Source organism: Arvicanthis niloticus, chromosome 6 (assembly GCF_011762505.2).
Source record: "Arvicanthis niloticus isolate mArvNil1 chromosome 6, mArvNil1.pat.X, whole genome shotgun sequence".
Lineage (NCBI taxonomy): Eukaryota > Metazoa > Chordata > Mammalia > Rodentia > Muridae > Arvicanthis > Arvicanthis niloticus.
This window is the reverse complement of record NC_047663.1, coordinates 7,491,054-7,518,629: the sequence shown is the minus strand read 5'-3', so window position 1 is coordinate 7,518,629 and position 27,576 is coordinate 7,491,054. Positions and strand designations below refer to the sequence as shown.

Below are 27,576 nucleotides of genomic sequence, written 5' to 3'. Positions count from 1 at the left end.
CACTGAGGCCCAGGCCTGGGTAGTCTTTCACAGAAGGAAGCAGATGCTCTGGGGTCCTCTTCTCTCACAGAGGATAGGAAGAGGTCCAAGTGCGGTGTGGCCACTTCAGAGAAGGCATGGCCTTCCTTCATCAGGACATTGAGGCATAAAGAGTTCAGGCTGGATTCTCATCACTCCTAGGCTGGAAATATCTGGTGCTGGCACAAATGTCAGGGTAGGACACACAGACAGCCTGGAGGACAGAGTTGTCCCTGTTCTGTTGCACACGCCTTCACATTCACACAGCACAACACACACTGGTCATGGCCATCCATTGACCCAGAATTCTCTCTCAGTTTGCCTGTTCCATGTCTTTGCCCAGGGCTATGAAGGACAGGCCCATGTTTGGGGAGTTCTGCTGCTGCTGGGATGATGGACTCCTGATGGGACACAGGACAATCAGGGAGTCGAAATCATACTGAGATTCTTGTGTTCTCTTCTCAAGTTCACTTTTATGAATCCCACACCACACATGCCTGTGTCGTCCAGAGTGAAACCCACTGGACTTGACCGTGAATTGAGGATCATGGGATATTCCTGAGGGATGTTTGGGCAGGCTCCTCTTTGCACCTCAGGTCTTGTTAATCCTCCAGGGAATAAGCCGTCTGGGGACCACAGCAGAATTTGTCATGTCTTGTATTCTTCTTTATACAGGCTCTATGTGCTGAGGAATTCCCCCATGGGCCCTTGCTCAGTGCCACGACAGAGCAGAAGGAAGGACCCTGGGGACCAGGAGTCCCAGTTTTAGCCTCACAGGTGGGGCAGGCTTGAAGAGGCTCCCTGGGGTCAGGTCCTAAAGAGACCTCCATGTTAGAGGAGGCTGAGCAGGAACACTGCCTTTGACAGACCCAGGACTTGAGGCTCATGTGTAAGTGAGTGAGTGGAGAGAGAGAGAGAGAGAGAGAGAGAGAGAGAGAGAGAGAGAGAGAGAGAGAGGCATGGAAACATGAAAGACCTGGGGCAGGGTAACTAAGTGTCATGTAGAAGACTGTGTGTATGTTTTTATATATGTGTCTTTGTGTGAGGTCTGTATCTAATTGCTTGTGTGTGTAACCAAGACATAAAATCTATATTGTACTGTTACAGCCACGAATGCCAAAATCACCCCTATTAATGTACCCTGACTGTGTCCCAGATGCATAACCACTGAAGAGGTATGCATTGTGGTAGTAATTATTTAAAAATGGTCACCCATCAAGTCGAATATCTAAGCTGCGGCAGCTCTTCCTAGCTCAGCCACCATGTTCTGTGGCCAGAGGTCACATGCACTCCGCAGCTAGAAACCGCCAGCAAGAGACACCAGCCCTGCCACCCATGAGACGCCAGCATGGGAGATGGCTCTGCCAATCTTCCATGCTGTCTCCTCAAGGCTGTTCAGTGCCAGACCATCCTGCCAATCAGGCAGGCTCAGTACAAATGAGACTCTAATGCTTGGATTATCCAAAGGCTTTATAAATTTGGTAATGATCCAAAACCAGATCCCCATACAATCAGAGGTGCAACCCAATACCTAACCTAGATATACCAACTACCTTTGACTGCTAGAAACTAGTGAACATCTGCCTGCATATCCTCTTTTCTTGTTCTCCCTACCATCTCCTAGCTCCTCCTCTTCTTTCTCCTCTTCCTCTCCTTATTCCTCCTCTTTCTCTCCTTACTCCTCCCACCTTAGCTCCTCCTATAATGCATGTGGTATGTACAGTTGTGTAAAGTGTGGAGTTCATATTTACATCTGAGGTGTGCAGTATATCTGCATTATGTCTGTAGCCTGTACAGCATGTGTCCTATGCATAAGTGTATGAGGTACAGTATACATACGTATGATGTATGTTGTATATATGTATCACATGTGGTGTGTGCACTATCTACCACACTCTTGTGTATATATATGTATATATATAAATATATACATATATATACATATATATATGCTGTGTGTGATGCATTCATGTGTGTGGTATGTTTAGCACATGTCAGGAATGTTCATGTGTATATGGTATGGAACATACATGCCAATGACTCTCCTTGATGCTGAAGAGGTTATAATTATAATGATACATGTATCTTGGGCAGACATGCCTTTTCTGTGTAGCTATAAGACAGTGATAGACTAACCTGCTTAAAGTGAGCCTTGGGAGTGTGAGTCCCAGAGGCTGGCCCTGGCTCTGGGAGCCTGTCTTTTGTAAGAGTGCATGACTGGACCGAGGGCTGCTCCACATGCCTCTCTTGGAAGGCAGAGGAGTGGGAAGGAAAGGAGAGAAGACACAGGTGCCAATGGTCCCAGAATGCATCTGTGTCCCTCCATCCCTGACTATCTGCAGACACACAGGTTCAGATTGCGAAAGCAAAACCCCAACTCCAGACTGCCATAACCCCAGAAGTTTATTTCTTGTTCCTGGGAAAAAATGAGTCCTCATACCTCCAACTCCTTGCCCAGGCTGAAGATGTCTCTTGTCCACTGTAGGAGGCAGGAAACCACAGGATCACTCTTACAGCCTTAGTGGAAGGGGTAAAAAGAGGAAGAGGAGGAGCTAGGAGAGAGGGGAACATTGAGGCGGATGCTCGCTTGTCTGTAGCAGTCAAAGGTAGTTGGTATATCTAGGTTGGTTATTGGTTTACACCTTTGATTGTAAGGGCATCATGTTATTGATCATTACCAAATATATAAACCTTTGGATAATCTAAGCATTAGAGTCTCATTTTCTTACGGTGCCCGTGTGGTTGGCGGGATGGTCTGGGCAATGCCCAGTTTTGCAGAGACAGCTTGGAAGATTGGCAGAGCCATCTCCCACACTGGCATCTTGTGGGTGGCAGGGCTGATGCTGCTGGCTGGCTGTTTCTAGCTGTGGTGTGCATGTGGCCTCATGGCCTCAGAACATGGCATCTGATCTAGGCAGAGACACTGCAGCCTAGACAGAGCTTGACCGGTGACCGTTTTTTAAATAATTATTACAACAAAGTGGCGCACCAACTTCTGGCACGAATTCACTAGAAATTTAAATCTATTCACCTGACAGTAAAAGTTGTATTTTTTTAAAAACCAGAAAGTGAGTGAGTGATTGGCACTGATAGGAATCAGGTCACTCCAGTGCAGGAACTGTGAATAGAGACTGCTGGCAGGCAGGTCCTCTGCTGATAGATATCATAGAAATTTGGCTCTGAGCCAAGAGAGCCAACTATGCCTCCATTGTGGAAGGTTATGATATAAGTATAAAGTTAAAATATAGGGATTATTTGCTTTTAGGAAAGATTTATTCACAGATTTGTCTGAATCACGTGGGGATTATCGCCCGCAGTTAGGAACTTAGAGAAAATTGTCACTGGCTCTAGAGTAGAGTACAGTGTATAAGTGAAAGCTGCTCTGGAGTACAGAGCCAAACAGATAGATGGTGTAAATAAAAAACTGTTCTAGGCAGAGGGCTGGACAGAAAGATAGCGTAAGTCAGGTGTATTCAGATCATATAAAGTTATATTGCCTTACAGAGCACTCAAGTTCTGTCTAACGTGGGCCCCACGGGAATTCTGGGTTCATTTCTTGCTTGGCAAAATAGGGAAGGAAGATGGGCATGAATTTTCAGTTTTGTGGTTTTATTTTTCCTCTGGAAAAGAGGTCAAGATAAAGGTTTTTCTGGTTACTGGCTTAAGGATATTCTGTATAGAGAAAAAGATCTTGTCTGTGTGTTTTCAGAAGAGACGATTAAGATATTTCTGCCTTTCAGAATTATATGGATTAGACATGACAGAGGCAGGCTGTCAGAAGACTAGATTCCAGAATTTAAACAAAAATTTTCTTGATACTAAAATTGTTTTGAGAATTGTATATTGCAGAATACACAGCCTTGGTGAATCTATTCGTCAAGCAAGCTGAGCAGACCTGCTCGAACCTCTGATGTCCTGGCATTTCAGCTGGATGCGATGAAGACACAGACATCAGAGGCTTATCAATTTACCCTTTTCCCCACCCCTCTTCTAATATCTCAGCACCCATAATCAGCTTGAAGAAGTTAATGAAGAGTTGGCACCCATATTTCCTGGGCTTGGGGACTGAGGTGGTTAATACTGGGCTGTCTTTCTAGGGAAAAGTAGTGGTTTTGTTGGAACAGGGAGGAATAGCTAGGAATTGTTATTAAAGTGAGATTAATACTGTTACTCTCATAGGAATTGTGCCTATATAACACATTTAGGATTACAAGGCTTAGACCCAGTTCTTCTTTAACCTTTTTTGACCGATTTGAAATGGTTAGCCTGTGAGTTAAGGGCCTATAGCAAATTCATAGCTCTGAGTTTATTGTTAGGGTGCTTTCTATATTTTAATTAGAAATAGTTGAGAGGAGTTAACACACAACAGTCCAGATTGACTTATATAGGTAGTTGGTTTTCAAAACATCAGAAGTCCACAGAATTGAACTTCTGAAGTTACAAACATTTCTGTATTAATGTTCATTTTGATTAGAGACCCGTCTGCTCCTGACAGCTTCCCTGTATTGTATTCTAAGAAGAAATTGAGCATCTTTGGAGTTACTTCAGGTGTGGTGAGACAGCCATGAGGCAAGAATTGCCTCTTTTCATCTACAGACAAACTACTGTCCAGAAAAGGATGCACTTGCAGAATAGTCGACTGATTATATCTGCCAAGACACAGTAATCAGCCCTCAATAATTTTGCATCACTAGGTCTGTCAGATGATTTTGGGCCAGAAGACTGAAGATCAGATGCTCCAACATTTTGAAGTATAGGGACTGTCCAGGTGTTCAGCGGTCTCTATAAATTTGCTAAGTTTTAAAAGCTACGCTTTTGCTTCCCATAATTTCAGTTAATTCAGTCATTCTGGATTTCTGACAGAGTTGAAGACTTATAGTCTCATGGCCAACCCAGGCTATTTACTTTGAGAGAACATATTTGAGAGGATGATTTTCAGCTGACATTCATTCTGAAAAGCAAAAAAAAAAAAAAAAAAACACCCAGGTTTAGAACTAAGTCTTTTAGTTAGGAGAGATGACAGAGGTTATGTTTAGTCAACAAAATGGTGGACTGGATATCAGGTCTATCTTGTACCTTACTGATACAAATTGGTACAGTTATGCTTTAATTATATTTTGAGAGAAAGGGTTTTTTTATTTTAACAGGAAGGGTGATATGTAGGAGGAGCTAAGGTGGGAGAAGTAAAGAGAGGAAGAGGAGTAGGAAGGAGAGGAAAAGGAGAAGAAAGAGGAGGAGCTAGGAGAGAGAAGAGAGCAAGGGAGGGGAACATGAAGGCTGATGATTGCTTGTCTGTAGCAGTCAAAGGTAGTTGGTATATCTAGGATGGGTATTGGGTTACACCCCTGATTGTAAGGGTGTCTTGTTATTGATCATTACTAATATATAAGCCTTTGGATAATTTAAGCATTAGAGTCTCATTTTCTTACTGGGCCCACGTGGTTGGCGGAATGATCTGGTCAATGCTCATCCTTGCAGAGACAGCGTGGAAGATTGGCAGAGCCATCTCCCATGCTGGCATCTTGTGGGTGGCAAGGCTGGTGTCTCTGGCTGGCTGTTTCTAGCTGCAGCACACACATGGACTCATGGCCCCAGAACATTTCGTCTGATCTAGGCAGAGACGCTGCATCTAGACAGTCAGCTTGACCAGTAGCTGTTTTTAAAATAATTATTACAACACAATCCTCAGAGTACACAGTTAAAAAGAGCCAAGGTCTGGTGCACATGCCTGTATTCCCATGGCTGAGGAGGCGGGGACAGGTGCATTCCTGGGGCCCACTAGCCAGCCAACCTTGACAAGTCAGCCATGGGAGACTCCAGTGGATGGTGCCTGAGAGACAGCACCCAGGCTCTCCATCCTCAAGTACTTCTGTGCCCCCACCCATATGCATGTACATCTCCATGTGTGCATGTACATCTCCATGTGTGTACTCCACTCCCATATGAACACACACTCACATATGCACTCACACTCACACATACATACACTCACACACACACTCACATACTCACATTCATGTATACACACTCACACAACCAGGCACACTAACATATACTCAGAGATACACACACACATACACACACTCAAACTTCCACACACTCACACACTCATATACATACAGTTGCTCACAGGCCTTCACACACATTTACATACTCACATGTTCACACACTCTGACACACACTCATGTGATCACACACACATGCACACACTCACATACACATGCACATATGCATACACACTTGCTCACAAACATTCACACTTATTTACACAATACACATTCACACACTCACATACAAATGTATATATATACACTCATACACTCATATACACTCATACATGCACTTGCTCACACATATTTACACTCACATTCACACACTTACTCATACATTCACACATACACACTTAAATACACTCACACTCACATACATACACATTCACACACAAAAATAGACTCACACACATTGACACACACAGAGTTATCTGTTCTCTAGAACCCTAGTGTTCACCACAGCTACAGTATTTTCCCATGAAGTGTCTATAAACAATACTGAGTGGAAAGTTCAGATCCCAGGTGGAATCTTTTGAATGAACAACAGAAACAAGGAAGTCAACTTCTAGGAAGAAGCAAATACGCATATTTGTGTAAAAGAGCTGATCCTGACAGGAAGGATGGAGCCTTAGAGATTTGGCAAAACAAAGAAGGAAAACACAGAAAGAAAAATTGTTTTGCCTCTTTCCCCTTTTCTTCTTTCCTTCTTCCTCTTTATCATCTTCTTCCCAGCCTTCTTGAGACTACCTATGTATCCTTGGCTGACCTGAACCCTGTGTCTAACCTGTCTGGCCTCAAACTTGGGGAGATCTTCCTGCCTTTCCCTCCCAAGTTCAGGATCACCATGCTAGGCTATTCTGCATTCTTCAGTTTTAAGAATGAGAGTGTTAACAAGTACAGAATGTCTGGGAAGAGAATAAGACAAAGAAGAAGGCCATGAGGGTCAAGACCAGGCTCATAGTGTAAAATGACCCTGCTCTTCTGGCTGCAGGCTGCTGCTCAGGTTGGAATATGGTGAGGCATTAACCAAGAGCCAGAGCTGTCCCATCTCCTTGCTGAGTCTACCTGGAAGGAGGCACAGGACATCAGGACTTGTAACTAGGAAAAGGCTTTTTATCCTGATGCTTTGGGAAGGAGTTTGGTACAACTGTGCCCCTCCTCCCAGAGTGAGCAGTGGGTCAAAGCTGGAAGCAGAGTCTCTGTGTGTGTGTGAGTGTGTGACATTAACCCAAGATTCTCTTAAAAGAAGGACTCATATTTGGTGTGGTCTTAGTGCCTTGTTTATGACACCTATAGTAACTGAAACTATACATATGACAGCATGCCTCAGAGACTGGAAAAGTAGCAACTTATTTTTTTGTCCTGCAAAAGTCTGGTGAGGTCCATACGCCATAAATCGGGTTCCAGGTTGCTGCTGTCTTCCTGTTCTGTGAACTCCCAAGAGCTGATTTCACCTGCACACCTAATATGGTCATTACTGCAAGAGTCAGGGAGAGGCCGGAAGCTGAGGGCAAGAGCTTTCCCCGGTCTTGGGGCCGATTCACTCTCACCCACACATGTCAGCCATAGAAACAAAGAGAGCCACGGAAACACATGCAGTTGCTATGGGGAAAGAGGAAACTGGGAAGACAATGGTCTGCGCATGCCTCTTGCCAAGCTTTATCCTGCAGTGAGAGCAAGAAGTCTGAAGAGGAACAACCTTCTGTTCCCAGAAGAGGAAGCTTGTAGACACATCAAGTGCTGATCACTGCAACTCAACGGGTACAGACTCATCTGGGAGGTGCCTAGTAGGGTTTTGTGGTACTTCCTTGTGTCTCTACAGTGTTTTCTGTTGTGATCAGGGCCTCTCCAAGGATCAAGATGAAGATAGGTCCCTCTTAGGGAGAGGAGGCCGTGATGGGAGCAGATGCCTACTTTGGGCTGGATGGCAGACTCAATAAACAGAGGGAAGGGATGAAGGAATAGAACATCAGAATTCATCTCTTTCTGCTTTCCACAAGTGAACACAATGTGAGTAGCCACCTCACACCCCACCACCCTGCCTTTCCACCATGGTGGACTAAATTCCTTCAAACCATGAGCCAGAATAAACCTTTCCCTCCTTCAGCTGCCTTTGTCTCATTATTTGCCCTAGTAATGAAAAAACACAACTGACACATGGTCTCTGAAAAAAAAGGAAGGAAAGCTGGCAGTGCTGGTGCATGCTTTTAATCTCAACACTGAGGAGGCAGAGGGTGGTGGATCTCTGTGAGTTTGAGGCTAGCCTGGTCTACAGAGCAAGTTTCTGGATGGCCAAGGATACACAAAGAAACCCTGTCTTTAAAAAATAAAAATAAACAACAACCAAACCCCACAAAAACAAAAGAAAAAGAGAGAAAAAGAAAAATAATAAACAGACAGGTTACCAGTGTACTGATAGGTTCACAGATAGAGAGTTTATAGTGAACTGGTAAGTTTTGTCAACTTGATGCAAGCTAGAGAACCCTGGGAGAAGGAACCTTTATTGAGCACTTTCTTCCATCAGATGGACACTGTAGGCAAGTTCCTAAGGATGTTTTCTGGATGGTTAATGGATGTGATGCCATCCCTGAGCTTGTGGTCCTCGGTTGTCCAAGAAGGCAGGCTGGGCAAGCCAATGAGCAGCACCCCCCATGGCCTCTGCTTCAGTTCCTGCCTCCAGGTTCCTGCTGAGCTCTTGCACAGTGCCTTCAAAATGGACCATCCCATGGAAGCATCAACCAGATAAAACCTTTCCTCCCAACAGGTTGGTTTTGGTCAGTGTTTTGTCAGAGCAACAAAAATCAGACTAGGACAGACAGACAGGCAGATGTACCAGACAGAAAGATAGACAGACAAACAGACCAGCTTATCTCACCCCTTGACTGAACACATGGGTTGGCTTTTCCTTCTTTGTGACTGACCCAGACTCTTCACTTCATGATCCAGCTTCAGCCTGTATCTTGGTCCCCTCCCTCATGATCCTTTCCACTGCTCACTATGTTTAGCCTCTAAAATGCAAGCACCAACTTATCATTAGATAGTCTTCTTAAAATTTAATTGTGGTTTTAGTCTTCCAAGAAAGAGTGTAGGGCAGTGGCTGGTGCCACTGGACAGAAGGACTGGTAAGGTTGTAGCAAGTTCAGAACCCAGATAAATCTCATAATTGAGAATGGCAGGAGTTCTCAATAACTTGGGACCAGTTTCCTGTCCTGGAGCATGTGACCACGACACCCCACTAAGAGGACCATAAGAACCACTCAGGTAGCATACAAATCCTACAGGTCTCCTGATAATGAGGTATCTAGACAGGCCCAGAGTGTTTTGCCAATGAGCTTCTCTTCCCAGGCATCCCTTCCTGCAAAAGGTATTTAATCTCTGGTTCACCCCGAGTAAGACCTATGCATTCACACTTGCCATGAATAAAACAGTTTGGATAAGCAAAGACCATCTCCTTCTTCAAAGACTGCCGAGGGCAGAGGCCTTCATCATACAGAGCCAAGCCAATGTCTCTTGGAGAAGCCCCTCCATACTCCTGGCCCTCACTCAGAGCTAAGCTAAATCCTATCCCTCCCCCCATGTCTCAAGCTCAGTGTGGGTCCCACAAACAACCACTCCCATCTCTTCGTGGTTCCCAGTGGCATCTGGGTACACGGGAGAATGGCCGTCCCTGCTCTCAATTTCTCACCATTCCCAGAGGTGTCTAAGTGCACAGGAGTTTGAGAATCACAGCATCTGTCCCAACCCCTGCCATTTCTCACCCAAAGAAACACGGGCTGGCTTCCCTATCCTACACTGCATCTTCCCTGAGCAGTGTGTTGGTGGCTCTGTACCCCAATGGCGAGGAAGAAACTCAGCCTAACGCCCTGGCATTTCACCTCTCCTGCAGGACACATCAGACAGTGTTCTCACACCCCAGAAATGCAGACCAAACAACACAAGTCTTACTATGTAGCTCTGGCTATCTAGGAACTTGCTCTGTAGACCAGGCTGACCTCAGACTCACAGAGATTCACCTGCCTCTGCCTCTGAGTGCTGTGTTAAAGGTGTGCACCTCCACTGCCTGGCTCATTTAGTGGTTGTTAAGGAGATTGCTCTGCTGCTTTTCTACAGCGCTTTCCCCCTGAGTTCCCAAATGAAAAGCGGTGTCCTAACAGATGACTTCTAGGATCGCCATACATCACTCTTCCCCGGATTTGGGTCTTCCATTGAGCTTGTTGCAATTTGCTAGTATTTTATGTCCTTGTGACAGAACATGTGCTCCATTAGGGCAGATAGGGGTTGGAGAGAATGGTAAATCTGTTCATCATGCCCCTTTTATTATCAATTTGTGTGACCAAAACGGATATATTATGGAGAGTATCTGCTCCATCAGAAACCATTCCAGGGGCTGGAGAGCTGTCTCTGTTGTTAAGTGATTGTTCTTCCAGAGGACCTGGGTTCAATTCCCTGCACCCACATAGGGTCTCACAGCTGTCTTAGCTCCAGTACCAGGGAAGCTGATGCCTTCCTCTTGCCTCTGTGGGGCACTAGACATGCATGCTACACAGATATGCATGCAGACAAAACACCCATAAACATGAAATAAGTAATTAAAAATTATAAATATATATGTGTATACACACACACACACACACACACACACACGTAATTTTCTGTTCCTCAGGACAAGACTCTGAGGAGAGTCAGCAGGTAGGACCTGGACTCTCTTTGCTGAGTCTGGAGATACTGCTCTTTGAAGGTGGAAGAGCCCGTGAGATGGGCATGTGTGCAGATTACAGTGTCTGTGCTAAATTGTGTTGGAGCGTTGGATGACAGAGCAGACCCATCGAACAGCTGTGTAGAGGACAGAACCAAGCTTGTACAGCTGTGGGACAGAAGAGCCATGCTGGACTTGGGCTCACAGACTTTGGCTCCCTTCTCTCTGTAGCATGGGGCAACTTGCTGCTAGTTGCCCTGATGTTGGAGGCAAAGGAGACAGATCCATGAACTGTGTTCTTTTCTTCACAATCTGTTTGGTGTGAGAGCAGGAGCATCTGACGGAGATAGGAGTGTGTCTGCCTCACATTTTACTTCAGGGATGTTCATCCCAGAAGATGTGGAAAAAGATGTCTTCATACATAAGTAATAGAACAAACAAATGACAGAGACTTCTGGGAATCTCCACGGCTAATGCAGATTTCCAAGGGCTCTAGCCAGGGACAATTACAACACGAGAAGAGGAAGAAGACAGTGCCCACTGGCCCGCTAAGAATAGCAAAGCCACGTCATGATGAAAGTTGCCAACAAGGCAGTAAGTTGAGTAATAAGAGAATCTGTGCAGGCAATGAGTCCACTTGAAGCAGACAGGGCGGGGCTATCCTCAGGATTGCTCGAAGAAGGGAGAGTAAATACCACACGTGTGTGTGTGTGTGTGTGTGTGTGTGTGTGTGTGTGTGTTTGTGCACTGACAGAACCAACACAGGAACAAAGAAGAATGGGACACACAGAAAAAAAATGCTTCCCTCTTTCAATATTTATTTTATTATTTAAAAAATTCTGGGCTAGAGAGATGGCTCAGTGGTTAAGAGCACTGACTGCTCTTCCAGAGGTCCTGAGTTCAATTCCCAGCAACCACATGATGGGTCACAACCATCCATAATGAGATCTGATGCCCTCTTCTGGTGTGTCTGAAGACAGTTACAGTGTACTCACATACATTAAAAAAAAAAAAAAAAAAAAAAAAAAAACCTTAAAAAAACCCTTTTTATATAGCTTCATAGGAATGTATAATGAATTTTGATCATTCTCACTGCTATTACCCTCCACTTGTCTCCCTTTCTGTCCCCACTTCCTTCCTTCTTTTTATTTTTTTCATGTCTTCCCCCCCCCATGCCAGGGTTCCTTCATGTAGCCCTGGTTGTTCTGGAACTTTCTGGGTGTCCCTGTGTAGTCCTGGAACTCACTCTGTAGACCAAGCTAGCCTGGAACTCAGAAATCCACCTGCCTCTGCTTCCTGGGTGTTGGGATTAAAGGCATGCTCCATCACTGCCTGGCCAAAAGCTCGAATGAACTCCTTACCTGATTACACATCGTGTGTGTGTGTGTGTGTGTGTGTGTGTGTGTGTGTGTGTGTGTGTGTGTCCCTGTGTGTGTGTGCCTCTGTGTATGTGTGTGTGTGTCCCTGTGTGTGTTATGTCCCACTGAATTTAGCTGGGATTGCTTGTCTCAGCTTGGTTGAGAACCTGGGCAACTGACTGGCAGCTAAACCCTGGAAGAAATGAAAACTGTGCTCTCAACAGAGCCAGGCTCACTAGAGCCGAACACGTGTCACCAAGGAGAAGACTCTAACCTGGGGACTCTTCTCACACAAAGTGGGAGTCACCCGTGTTAGGTGTGAGTTTGGCTGTGGGTGTCAGAGCCCCATTGGAGGAGGAGAAGACTGTGTCCTGGTGGAGAACACAGCAGGGCTGAGGCTGGTGGGCTGAGAACAACTGTTTTCCCGCTGAGCGCTTAACTTGAGCCCCTGGGCTTCCTCTGAGGACTTTAACTGGGTCTTTCTTATTTAGGAGCTTATATGTGGAAGGTGTCTGATACTTGGACATTCAATAGATGCTTCTGAATGAAAGGAAGACAGTTGAATGGCCTGCTGCAGTGTCTATCACTGAAGGGGTCATGGGGGGATGTGGGTTCCTGACTCCTGAGAGGCCAGCTGCCTATCTGCAGCTTAGCTCCTCAATTGGTCTCACTGGGCAGAGAATCCAGACTTCAGGGACCAAGAAGAAGCTACTACTTGGGGACCTGTGCAGGTGGCACGGAGCCTAGGTCAACTGTTCCATCCATGTTTGTATCGGATTTAGTTTCTGTGTTGCGTTGACAAAAAAGAAAGCAGTGTGTGTCTGGTCCATAAGAGACAGATATCCACTGTGACAATGATAAAGTTTTATGCCACTTGGTGTAGTCATATTTCCCAGATATTTGGTCAGTCACCTGGCTGTTGGCTCACACATTTATGTTGGCGTGTGTCCTCTAAGGAACTGGGGACCTAGGATGAAACAAGACTTTTTCTTGTATTTTCTACTTCCCTGGAAGCCATCAATGGAAGATAGGCCCAGGTAGGCTCTGTGAGATGTTCTGAGAGAGGGGGACATGGATGGGTTCCGGAACTCAGCTGTCTCTGCTATAGGAATGGGATTAGTCTGAGTCTGGGCCCACAGCACCTCAGAGCCATGGTTCTGCTGACCAGTTGTTCCTTAATAGATTGAGCCTTTTCCAGACTGGAGAGAGGGCTCAGGTTGTAAAGAGATTGCCTTCCTTGCAAGTTCAAGTACAGGAGTTCAATCCCTACCACCTGCAGTGTTTGTTTGACTGTTTGTTTTAAAGGGAGGGCAATTGCCTGTGCTTGTAGTGGCAGAATGGTGGTGGAAGCAGGTAGTTCCTGGAGTTCCCAGCCAGCTATCTGGCCTACTTGGCAAAGGTCGAGGTCAGTGAGAAACCTTGTCTCAAACAATAATGGAGAAACACCTGAACATGTCCTCCACATACACATCTGCCCCTACAACATGTACACACACACACACACACACACACACACACACACACACACACACACACACGAGAGAGAGAGAGAGAGAGAGACAGAGACAGAGAGAGAGACAGAGACAGAGACAGAGACAGAGAAGAGGGGTCAAGATCATTTTCCATCTCCTGGGAAATGTTCCTCTCTGTCCTGGGCATCAGAACTATGGATCTTCGCTAGGCCAACTTCATCTCCCCCAGAGGGTCTCTGTGGCCTGTTCACCCAGAGGACAGCACTGAGCATGCTCAGGAGCAGGGGGAACACCACAAAGACCAGAAACTGGAAGGAGATGCTGGTCAGCAGGGACCTGCAGGAAACAAAGGAGGCAGGAAGTAAGTAAGCAGTCATCTGGCAAAGAGGGCTCAGCCTTCCTGGTGTCTGTATCCTACCCTTCAAGGGCCAGATAAGACAAGCCTGAGATGGTACAGGTCTACCTCCCTGCAATCACATGGATGGTCTTGCCACCTGCAGGATTCTCTCTGTCTCTCTCTGTCTCTCTCTCTGTCTCTCTCTCTGTCTCTCTCTCTGTGTCTCTCTCTCTCTGTCTCTCTGTCTCTCTCTGTCTCTCTCTCTGTCTCTCTCTCTGTCTCTCTCTCTGTCTCTGTCTCTCTCTCTCTCTCTAGCTTTACCCTTTATCCCTCCTCCAGGCTGAAGGCTTCACTGCTCCCTGACCTTTGACCTTGGCTTCTGCTGCCCTCTTCACCAGGATGCTCCTGCCCGACCTCATCCGCACCTGTGTGTTAGGCCTTGGGCACACTACATCTAGACATGGTTGGTGGCTGCTCCCACTCTGTCAGTGGGTTGACACTGGTGTCGCAGTTCTCTGTGTCCCTTTATTACACCTTGTGGGACCATGAGGCCCTGAGAGTATTATGTCCCATTCCCCGCCTCCTGCCATCCTCCATTTCCTGCCCAGGTCTCCATCTCCATCCTTGGTTTCTCTTTGCCCAACAGGAGGCCATCCTTAGATCATGGAAAGCATCTACAACTTCAGATATTCTGTGAGTCACAGGTTAGTCCAAACACATTCCTAGAAGATACAAGAGCTGCTGCTTGGCAGACACGCCATCCAATGTCCCTAAATGTTTCCAAGGACTGAGCTCTCTCTGTACTTCACACTCTCTTGGACTCTTTACATTTCTGGAACCTCATACAGTCTGTCACTTGATAACTAACATTCTATCCACTTGCAAAACAAGCAATAACACAATAACACGTTCAAAGCACTAGCAGAGAGAGACATTTTTAAAATAAAGAATCCCTGAGAGAGCCTATGAAATGGGATGCTTGAGACACATTTGTCTAACATAAGATTTATGGAGGAGAAAGGACAGGGGACTAGATAAGACCTGAGGGACAGCTCTCAGGGAGAACTAGTGAGGCAACCTTTGTCTTAGCTTAGCTTGTGATTTATCTGTGTCCTTGACATGGAGACTTGACAACAACAGGTTGTGATGAAATTAGGCCAAGGTAGCTCTACAGTGCTGGGAATTCCTCTGGACATATTCAAGAGTGACAAGCATCATAGGGGCACCACACACTCTCCAGTTTCCCACTCCTCCTCTGCACTGTAGAGACTCCTGTGATGGTTTATGCTCTGCCCAGGGAATGGCACCATTATTAAGTGTAGCCCTGTTGGAGTGGGTGTGGCCTTGTTGGAAGAGGTGTGTCACTGTGGGTGTGGGCTTTAAGACCTTCATCTTAGCTCCCTGGAAATCAGTATTCTGGTAGCAGCCTTCAGATGAACATGTACAACTTTCAGCTCCTCCTGTACCATGCCTGACTGAATGCTGCCATGTTCCTGCCTTGATGATACTGGACTGAACCTCTGTTCCTGCAAGCTGACCCCAATTAAATGTTATCCTTATAAGAGTTGTCTTGGTCATGGTGTCTTTCACAGTAGTGAAACCCTAACTAAAATAACTTCCCACACTGGCTCTTGGCAGAGTTGGACCGGAACTTGGAGATTTATTTATAGGCTAGAAACAGTAGCCGATAGGAGAGGGATCTCTTCTAACTCAGTGGGGACCCAACCGTGGCCCTCTGTCCTGCCCTCTTGGGGACACACAAGGGAGACACTAAAGCTATCTCTCCAGTCACTCAGGTGAGGATGTTACCTTCCTGCAGTTGAGACTTAGAACAGGAGCCTTGGTAATACTAAAAGGTGAAAGGACTGGGGAGTCCAGCTCAGGCTTTGACATGAGAATCCATCAGCCCAAGTGTTTCTACACGATAGTTACTGAGGTTAGCAAGTAAAATTACAGTATGGACAGGGCAATTTGGTATCCAGATATATGACTTCTTGAAAAGCATAAATATAATCATGTTAAGAAATGTTGGTATATACTTAGGCAAGAGATGACTGATTTTGCTGAATCCCAGGATTCCTGAGCATTTTGTGTTTTATCTGGAGACACTTCCAGGGGAGAGGCCACAGGGTCAGCCCAGTGGGACAGAGCTTCCAGGGGACAGTTCTGCTTACCAGATGAAGGGGCTGCTCTGAATTTCATGTTCCCTGTCAGTGTTCTCCATGCCAATATCCTCCATGGTTGGTGTGGACGTCAGAAATGTGGGTGCGGTCGTCAGTACTGTAGTTGAAATTTCTGCGGTTACAGATACAAAGAGAAAATGATTCAGTCATCCTGTGGAAAGTCCAGCTCTGGGTATGGCCTTAAGTTCTTTCCACTAGGAATTAAGGAGCTCAATTCCCAGTCACCATCCAAACCTTACTGTATTTATTTAGTTATTTGTTTATTTTTGAGACAGGGTTTCTCTGTGTAGCCTCAGATCATTTGGGACTCACTCTATGGAACAGGCTGGACTCAAGCTCAGACATCTGCCTAACTCTGCCTCCCTACTGCTGGGATTAAAGGTGTGCACGGCCATGCCTAACACTTTAATTCTTTTCTAAAGAGAGATGAGATGCAGAGAAAAAATCTCTTAAAACTCGCTTCCTTGAGAACATACTCATTACTGCCTCTGTACAATATGCAGAAAAACTTGCATTTGCATATTTTCTCCTTTTTATTTTTTTTAAAATATTCATGTGTGCTTATGGGTGCTCCTTTTAATCTTCTAAATGCAGCATCTGCTTGCAGTGCCCATGGAGGCCGGAAGAGGGCATCAGAACCCCTGAAACTGACTGACAGATGGCTGCAAGCTAGCATATAGATGCTGGGATCGAAATCCAGTCCCCTGGAAGAGCAGCCAATGAGCTTACTCACTGAACCTGTTTCCAGGTCCAATTTTGTCTATTTTCTTTGTTACAGATCTTTGAAGCAAGACATAAACTTGATCCTTATTACTCAACCTTGCCCAGAAATACATGGTCCCTGGCTTCCTTTATTTTATGTTAATGGAGAAGGGGGTCTCAGCATGGGAGTTTAGCTCAGTGGTAGAGTGATTGCCTAGCACACATGAGGTTCTACATTCAATTCTCAGATCTGTAGGAGTGAGAATATCTCAGACACCAATGGGGGGTGGCTAGAGTACAAGGCTTCCCCGCCTCACCCTCTATCTGGGTAGAAAATGGGACAAAATAGAGTAGACTCTGTTTATCTTTTCTTGTAAGACTTTTACAAGGGTCACTAATCTCACCACACACCAACCAGCATTTTCAGTTTCTTTTTCTTACCTGGGTCAATGTTCACACTAACTTTAAACATGGGATCCCTTCCAGCTTTTGTAATTCCACACCAGTAAATGCCAGCATCACTCATCCTCAGGTCCTCCATGGTCACTGTGAAGATGCAGTCTGTCTGGTCGTCCCTGATGGACACACGGTTCTTCTTCTCCAACTGCTCTGATCCATCGGTTTCAACAAGAATCTCACATGTTTTCCAATAATCTCCTTGGCACCAGTACTTGTTGTAATCCTTCCAGCCTGAGGTATATCGGCACTGCACTGTCAAGGAGCCCCGCTCCTGACCGCTCACCTCCTCTGGACCTGTGACTGGATCCTGAGCAGTGCAGCAGCCTGGAAAACACAAACGCAGGGACCACTGATCTCCTACTCCAAGGATGGAACTCTACTGTGCCAGGTGAGTTCATGAACTGAATATCAACCAGTGAAGGCTTCCCTTTCCCCTGGAGAGATCAGCATCCTTATCCTATTGGTTGAAGCCTTAAAAGAAAAATATGAGATTGAAAGAAAAGAAAAAAATGGCTGAAGATGCCAGTTACAGTTTTTAGAATGTAAAATGGTGACAATGACCAATCATGGCTGGAACAGAGGAAGTGACAGAAGACTGTGTCCTCTGGGTATTATTCTATCTTCATTTCCATACCCATGACCCTCAGGAGGTCCATCTGAAGAAGCCCCATTCCATGGTCACACAGATTCCACTTCTGGTAGTTTCAGCAGTCTCTGGAATGGATGCCTTAGAGGTTGACTAAAATGACACCAACCAATCAGATTTTCGTGTGGTACAGAGCCCACAGCGCACAGACCCTGTGCTGTCCTTCAGATTCTTGTAATCTGAGTCCCAGGCCTCCTGATAAGGACTGAGGATGCAGCATCATTGGTGAGGTGCTTACACAGCATGCACAAGCTACAGCTATCAATTACACACTTAATGATAAAGGAGGATCTGGAGAGATGGCTCAGTGGTCAAGAGCACTGGCTGCTCCTCCAGAGGTCCTGAGTTCAATTCCCAGCACCCACATGGTGGCTCACAACCATTTGAGGTGGGATCATATGCTCTCTTCTGTCTTAATGAAGATAGAGAACACATGGATATAAAACACATAGATAAATAAATAAATAAATAAATAAATAAATAAATAAATCTTTAAGAAAAACTGCTAAGAAAGTGCTTCAGGGAATTGGCTTCAACGACACAGTATGTCCTAATGCCACAGCTAAGAAAACAAAAATTGCTGAATGTAATATTTGAGACTAAAATGTCTCCACCAACAGCATGGAGAGACAGCCTTCAGCGTGGGAGAAAATCTATTCAGACTACGGATCTGACAAGAGGTCAGTTTCCAGACTACATGAGCAAGAATTCAGCTCAAGGAGTCCAGCAGTGATCATAATCCATTTACAAATGGACAAATAAGGGGCCGTGGAGATGTGGCTTAGCCAGCAACATATCTGCAGTGTAAGCACAACGAAGAACCTGAATTTGGATCCCCAGCAGCCATGTAAAAAGTCAGAAGTCGTGATGGTGTGTCCCTGTGGACCAGCATCAGAGGTCAACAGTAAGGACAGGAGATTCTAGAAGCTCCTTGGCCATCCAACCTGGCTTCAGTTTCAGTGAGGAAGCCTGTCTCAGAAAATAAAGGTGGCAGTCAGCCATGATGGCACATGCAGGCATGTCTCTGTGAGTTCAAGGCCAGCCTGGGTTACATAGAGAGTTGCAAGCTAGCCAGAGCTAAATGAGACCCTGTGTCAAACATAAAACCAAATAAAAACTAAGGGCAGAAAGTATTTAAAGAATGACACCTGGCCTCTCAACCTCAGGCCTCCACACGTGTGCATACCCATGGGCGGCTGTGCCTGAACGCACGCATGCTCACACCTACATATGTATGCTCACACACCTACACACGCATGCTCACACCTACATATGCATTCTCATACTCCCTCACACACCTACACACGCATGCTCACACCTACACACATGCCCAGCATGCATGCTCACACCTACATATGCATGCTCACACCTACACACGCATGTTCACACCTACTTATGCATTCTCATACTCCCTCACACACCTACACACACATGCTCACACCTACTTATGCATGCTCACACTCCCTCACACACCTACACATGCATGCTCACACCTACACACATGCCCAGCATGCATGCTCACACCTACACGTGCATGCTAACTGACCCAGCACTGACATGCACATGCTTACACCTAGACATGAATGCTCGCTCACACACACACACACACACACACACACACACACACACACACACACAAAGTAGAGAAAATGAGCAGACAGTTCTCATTAAGATACAAATGGTCAATAACTATATGGACAAATGTTCAATTTCACTGATCATCAGGAAGATCGATGCAAATCAGAACCACAGAGAGCATCATAACCCAGGTTCATGGTTATCACCTTAAAAGACAAAATATAACAATTGTTGATGTATGTGGTACACAAGATGTCTCACACACTGTGTGTTGGATTGTATATTAGACTTTATGAGAGCTCCTCAGAAAACTCGGGAAAAACTGACTCATAACTCAGCAGTCCCACTGGGGACACAACCTGGGCTGGTTGGGTTTGATAAACCTGATACTGTCTGGGAGCATAGAGAAAGAAAGAACATCAGTTGAGAAATGGTTTCCCTCAGGTTGGCCTCTAGGCAAGTCTGGGGGACATCTTCTTGATGTGAGAAGGTCCAGTCCACTGTGGGTGCTGCCACTCCTGGGTAGTAGAAGAAAGCAGGCTGAACAAGCCATGGGGAGCAAGGCAGCAGGCCATGCTCTTCGATGCTCTCTGCTTCAGTTCCTGCTTCCAGCCTTCTGCCCTGCTTCTGCTCCCTCTCTGACCTCCCTCCATGATGGACTGTGATCTGGATGTTTCAGCCAAACAAACCTTTTCCTCTCCAAGTTGTTTTTGGCCATGGTTTGTATCACAGTAACAGAAAGCAAACACGCAACCCAGAGACATGAAGCGAGTATGTCCAAGAGACATCTCCCCTTGTGTTTACCTGGCTGTGTTTGCAGTAGACACAGCACAGTCACAAAGATGTGGGTAGACAGATAATAGAGTGTGATGCATGAAGCAGTGAATTATCATCGTAAAAGGATTGAGTTCCGCCATTTGCAGCCCACGGGTGAGATTGGAGGAACTGAAATAAATCAGGCGCCACCACATATTTTTATTCATGTTTGGAAGCAAAAAAGTTACTCTCTTTGGCTAGGGAGACGGGGAGACAGACCAGTCTGTAAAGTGTTTACATGTAATCAAGATCTGAGTTTGGATCCCCAGAACACGTGGGGAAAAAAGCCAGGTGAGGTATGTGGTGTCTGTAACCCCAAAGACAGAAGGATCCTGGAGATCACTGTCCAGATAGACAGAGTCTGTGAGCTCCAGGCTCAGTGGGAGACCATGTCTGAACAAACAAGGTCGAGTGTGACAGAGAAAGGTAGTCAGTGTCGATCTGTGACTTCCACTTGTATGTGTGCACCTGAGGGAACATGCATGTGTGTGCACACACTCAGAGACATACACACAAACATCTATACATACAAACACCACAGAGACACTTTTTTTTCTCAAAAGAACAAAAGTTAACCTAAAAGGAGTAGAGAACAGAATACTGGTTCTCAGCCTGGGAAGGGTATTAGGAAAGACAGGAGAGTGTTTACAGCATAGAGGGAGAGTTGTTAGGACACAGGGGTGTCTGTCATTTGATGAGAATGACAACTTCTAGTGTTGTATGCAACAGATGAAAAATATGGTTGATAACTTAATATTTCAAAATACCTCATAGATGAGATTTCAAAAAAAAATAACAAAGGACTTCGATGGAAGCCCAGCTACCCTGATTTGATTGTTCATTCTGTATGTATGTGTGCAAATGTCACACCGTACTCGATCAGAGTTTCCTTTATAAAACAGGGTCTCCCCATGTGGACCAGGCTGGCCTTGAACTCACAGAGGTCCAACTATCTCTGCATTCTGAGTGCTGGCATTAAAGGCAGTCACCACCACACCCAGCCCCTGTCAGTATTAATTACTGTGTCAATTAAAATTCACAGTGTAACTGGAGATGGAGCTGCATGCTAGACATCCCACACTCAGAGGGTGGAGTTCAGAGGATCCCAAGTTCAGGGCCATCCTAGGCTGCATGTGCCAAACATAAAACTAAAAATACATTTTAAAAAGAATTAGTTCATCCACTCACTCCTTGGCTTTTGTGGAGCAGCTAGGGTTGAGAAACAATCTCTGGAAGGTTTCTTTTTTGTTTTTGTTTTCAATTGTTTTTGTTTTTTGTTTTTCTGCAATACCCACAGACTCCATCAGGTACCCCTAAACTTGCCTTTTGTTTTGGGAGTGAGCAGCTGGTAAATGAATCAGCAAATTTTCCCTAACACAGGGCCAACACACTGTGTTGCCCTCACCGCTGACATGGAAGTGTCTAAAAACCCCTGCTACTTACCTGGGAGGAAGAGGAAGAGCAGAGCAGAGAACTGCCACATGGTCTTGACTCCTCTCCTGCCGTTGGTGGCGACAGATGCCAGCAGCCAGCAGAGGACTTGAAGCTCAGCTTGAGTTTCCTTTAGGTCTCTCTCGTTCACTTCTCTCAGTGACTTCCTTGACAAAACTTCTCAGTTTTTCATCCCGGAAGATGATGATGCTAGTTTTTGAGAAGACCAAACCACCGCATGTGACGAACAGCTCGCTGAATAGGGAACTTCCTCTACTGAATGGATGCAATGCTAGACAAGAACTTGAAAGACAGATGGGATTTCCAAGGAGATGCAGACAGACAGGTCAGCAGAGACAGACACAATAGATGGAATACAGCAAACCCCAGCAGATGGGAGGTAACTGAGTTGCAGAGGATCATGGGATTGGAGAACAACCAGAGGCAGGGAGACTGCAGTAGCAAGGGAGCACAAGGCAGCCCAGGCTAAGCCCATGATAATAGCTAGGCTAAACCTTGAAGGGCAAAGGGCATTGCTAAAGCTTCAGCCTAGGACAGCAGGGATGACTCTAGCTATGGACCTCAGAGTAAGGATTTCTCTGGCCAGGGGCACCTGCCACAGTGTCTACTAGGGACACAGGTATTGGCTCAGAGAAAGAGGGAGTGTGTGGGTTTGAGGCGAGGTCTTGTGTAGCCCAAGATAGCCTTGAACTTCACATTTTCCTTTTTCCAACATCAGAGTGCTGGGGTTACATGCATTCACCAGTGTGCTCGGTTTTTTAGGGTCTGAAGCCTGAACCCAATGTTTCATGAATGCTAGGCAAGCACTCGACCCACTGAGCTGCATCCACAAGCCCTGGTTCTGTTTCTATAAGGCACAGTTTTGTTGTGGAGCCCAAGATGGCTTCAAGCTCTCCCCATCCAGTGTCAGCATCCAATGTTGTGGGAATCTGCAGTTGGTTTAAATCCAGAGGACCAATTGCAAGCGTAAATAGATATAGGTACACCATATCACTGGTATCAAATTTTTATGGGAGGAAGTTTACAAACACACACACACACAGAGGCATACAGGAGCATACTATGCACACATGTATGCACACACACATGCACACAAACACATGCACTTTCACGTGTACACACACAGAGACACACACAAGCATGCCCGCACACATTCAGGTGCGCACACACGCATACCACATACACACACCACACACATACACACACCACACACATACACCACACACATACACACACATATCACATACACACACATAATCCAGCATACACACATGACACAGACCACACACACACACTCACAAAACCCCCTCGTCTGTGCATACACACACAGAAAGACACACACACACATACCACTTCAGCCCCCCAAAATACCATTTAATAATAATATTTTCCTTTTTTATGTAGTACTGGAATCAAACCCAGGGTTTTGCACATGGTAGACAAGTATACTACCATTGGGTCACATCTCCAGTCTAAGGATATCATTTCATATAAAAATAAATGGCTGGAGGGATGGTTCAGTGGTTAAGGGCACTTGCTGTTCTTCCAGAAGACCCAAGTTCTAATTCCAGCACCCACATGAGGTAGCACACAACTCGCCTGTGGCTTTAGGGATTTCTGACACTCTGATCTCACACAGATGCAAAATTTAAAAGTAATAAAAATACGGGCTTAAGCTACATAATTAAATAAATATAAGTAATTAGAGAGGTGGCTTATGGGTAAAAGCCACCTCTGACCTTCATGGATAACTTTACTCAAATGCCTGTAGCCACACACAGTCATATACACACATAGATAATTATAAATAAAAGTCAGGGACTGGAGAGACAGCTCAGTGACTGAGTGCATGCTGCTCTGTCAGAGGACTCAAGGTTGGTTCCAAATACACAAAATGGCTCACAACCACCTGGGACTTTATCTGTGGGGGATCCATCACCCTATTTCGTTACCCAGGGACATTTCACTCACATGTGCATGTGTGTGTGTCACACACACACACACACACACACAATTAAAATAAAATGAATCTATTAAACATCTTAAAATAAAAATGCAATTTATTCAAAATCAAGTTTAATAAACACACGAACAGGTTACAAAAAGAAAATCATTTATTGAAGAACACTTTATTATTTGTTTTAAATGTTATTTCTTGGGAGTGTGTGTTGTGTGATGTGTTTGGGAGTGTGGGAGTGCAGCACAGTTTGCTTGTGGGAATCAGAGGACAACTTCCGGGAGTTGGTTCTGTCCTTCCACATTAAGTCCCGGACACTGACCTCAGGTGACCAGGCTGTCACAGCAAAGCAGATCCATCTCACCATCACTTAGAAGATATTTCCAAAGTTTCCAGATAATTGGGATTACACTCCATGTTCACAGATAAGGAAGTTTTCCTAACGATACAGTTGATGTCCTGTGCTGCCTGGGTTTTATGTGCACTTGGCCCAAGTTAGAGGCATCTGAATGAAGGAAACCCGAGTTAAGAAAACACCTCCATGCCAGGAGTGGTACAGACCTTTGATGCCAGCGCTAGGAAGGCAGAGGCAGGTGGATCTCTGTGAATTCTAGGACAGACACCAGGACAACATAGAGAGACTCTATCAGAAAAAAAGTACAAAAAACAAACAAACAAACAAACAAAACTCCTCCATCAAATAGAAACACAAAGGGTATTTTTTCTTAATTAGTGAGTTTTCTGGGAGGGACCAGCCCATTTCAGGTCTGGGCTGGTGGTCCTGGGTTCTATAAGAAAGCAGGCTGAGCAAACCACAAGGAGCAGAACAGTAATCGCCAGCCCTCCATGGGCTCTGCATGAGCTCCTGCCTCTGGGTTCCAACCATGTCTGACTTCCTGTTTTGACTGCTTTTGATGCTGAACTGAGCTATGGAAGAGACAACAAAATAAACCTTTTCTTCCTCGAGCTGCTGTTGGTCGTGGTGTTTCATCACAGCAACAAAAACCCTGACTGAGCCATGTGCTCACTCTCAAAGTCCCAGTGCCGACTTTTCAGAGAACTTTCCTTTCTTCTTCTTCGTTTTCTTAAAGCATTATGTTGTTTTTCATGTATGTTTTGTCTGTCTGTCTGTCTGTCTGTCTGTGTGCACTATATAAGTGCAGTTCTTACAGAGGCCAAAGGAGGCGTTGATCCCTTGAGCTGGGCTTTCAGACTCCCGGGGTGGGTGCTGAGGACTGAACTCAGCATCTCTGACAGATCAGCCTCTGCTCTCCTTTGAACCATCATGTCTCTAGCCCATACTTGACTTTCCTTTCAGGAACTTGATTGGCTCATCCCAAGATGTGACCAGCAGAGGCCCTGGCCAGTGCTGATGGACACTTACTGATACCTAAGAAGAGGGCCGTGCACCAAGACCTGAGACCACAGCTCTAGCCAGGAGACCACAGTGTACAGTGTGAACCACGCTGGCAGAGTGGTCGGTCATACTCCACAAGCCTGGTGACCTGAATCCAGTGCTCGGAAGGCACGTGAAGGTGGAAGGAAAGAGCTGATTTCAGGAAGGTCTGAGCTGACTGTGGGGTGCATGTGCACACACATGTCACAAATATACTCAATAATCATAAAAAATAAAATGCAATGCGTTGAAAATAAACATGTTTTTAATACAGAAAACCAATTAAAATTTTAGGGTGTCACCTTCTCATATTCCTGATGTTATTGCTAGTCTCTTCTGCCTCTTCATCTTCTTAGATTGTTTATTCTTTGAAAATATTTCTGTGTATTTTCATGTGCATGAGTGTTTGTGTCTCTGTGCGTGTTATTGCACCTGGCAGTGCCCAGACAGGGCAGAAGAGGAAATTGCATCCCCTAGAATGGAGTTAGTGATCAGTAGGAGCTGCTATGTGGTGCAAACCTGGATGAGCAGTCAGTGCTCGCAAGTGCTGAGCCATCTCTCCAGCTCCTCTTGATTTTTGAGGCAGAGTCACATGTAGTCTAAGATGATCTGGAATTTACTCCGTAGCTGAGGATGAAACTCCAGAGTCCCCTGCCTCTCCCTCCTGTGTGCAGGGATTGCAGGCATATGCTTGTCTTGGCATAATAATTTCTTAAGTGAGAGCCAAAGGCGTAAGACACAAAAAAAATAGTCATTTGCTACATTACAATTAAAAGCCATTAATCTCAGGATATATCTCCTTCTATACATCTCTATATGTCTGTCTCTATCTGTGTCTATCACTATATCTACCTATGTGATATAAATATCAGACAGTGGATGTAGTTCAGCCAATAAAGGGTTTTCTGTACAAGCATCTGCAGAACTCACATGAAAAGCAGGTCTTGGTGATGTGTAATCGTCATCCCAGCATGTGTTTTATTTTATAACAAAGCAGGGTGGGGGAGGGTGGGAGAGAAAGAGGAGGAGTAGGAGAAGGAGGAGGAGGAAGAAGGAGAAGAAAAGGGAAAAGAGTCTCTAAAGTGTTCAGCCACAGGAGGGAGAACAATGTGCTTGCATAGCCAATCAGAGGGCAGGAGAGGCAGGATGCCTGTCAGAGCATCAACATATCAGTTGCATGAATCTCAGAGACGCAGTGTTAAATGATAAAGCCATAGACTTAGAAATGAAGCATATCACTGGCATGGTAGAACATGCCTATAATCCCAGAACTGGGGAGACAGAGGCAGGAGGATCGGGGGTTGGAAACTAGCCTGAGCTATATAGTGAGACACTGTTCATGAAAGTAATAGGAAGAAGGAAGGAAAGGAGAAAAGTGAGAGACAGACAGACTGACAGACAGACAGACAGACAGGCAGGCAGATACAGACAGACAGACTGACAGACAGACAGACAGACAGACACATAGGAGGGGAAGGTGGGGGTGTATCTCTGTGGCAAACTGCTTGTTCTACATGTCAGGCTTTGGGTTTACTTGGGAACACTGGGGGGAAAGTCTAACACGGTCCTGCTATGGTGGTGCAGGTCAATTTCTGAGTTCAGGCACAATCTGGTCTAGACACTGAATTCTGGGCCAGGCATGTGTAGAGAGACTCAATTTAAATAAAATAAAAGTATAACTTTGTTTATGTAACAATCGGACACAGAGAAGCTAAACAATACACCCTTGGTGCACCCATGAGCATGTAACTGGCAAAGTCTAAAGCCAAGCAGATATAAAATGCTAGGTTCAGGTTGTCACCAAGGTGGCTGGGAAGCAGGGATGTGACATCAACAGGGAGGTCATCACTACAGACCATGTTCTATTACTGACTGTGGAGGACACGGTGCCATCAGTATTTCTCATGGAAGGTGTACATATTTATTGGACAGGCTGTCACACTGTCTTCTACATATCTACGTCTATACCTTCAGTTAGCGCTGCCTTCGCCCTCGGTTCCTTCTGCTGAGGTGTAAGTGACCATCGAGTGCTCAGCTCTACATAACACCCCCTCCCACCCCAAGGCGGGGAGGGAGAGGAGAGAGTTCCAGAGGCAGCCAGAGGTACAAGAGGAGAGTGCCCTGAAATGCTGCGTTCTGTGTGTGGCCTTGACCAGGATCACAAGCTCACGACAGCTGTGGTTACATCACTTCAGCTGTGGTTATAAGCACAAGACCAAGTCTGCAAGATCAGCTAGCATTCTGTCAGGCAGCACTAACAGAAAGACAAAGAGAAATGGGAAAGGGGGAGGAGACAACATGAAGGGGTTCTGAGAACACATGCCTGAGTGGGTGGGAGGGTGGGGTCGGAGGAGGATATGATAGAGCCATGTTGTACACACGTGTGCACTTACCAAAGAATAAGTAAAGATATCCAATTAAAATTCTACTTAATTTTTAAAAATTGATTTATTTAT

General features: G+C 45.5%; 1 protein-coding gene across 1 annotated transcript in view; it reads right to left on the bottom strand.

The window, feature by feature from the left end:
* Positions 1–11,562: 11,562 nt before the first annotated feature.
* The window catches only part of LOC117711797 (polymeric immunoglobulin receptor-like), a 32,713-nt gene continuing 16,699 nt past the window's right edge, over positions 11,563–27,576 (bottom strand). The window contains exons 5-7 of the mRNA XM_076935505.1: positions 17,258–17,599; positions 16,106–16,226; positions 11,563–13,930 (exon numbers count right to left, since the gene is read on the bottom strand). Coding sequence (XP_076791620.1) covers positions 13,738–13,930; positions 16,106–16,226; positions 17,258–17,599 — 656 coding nt within the window. The 3' untranslated portion in view covers positions 11,563–13,737. The remainder of the gene's footprint in view (positions 13,931–16,105; positions 16,227–17,257; positions 17,600–27,576) is intronic.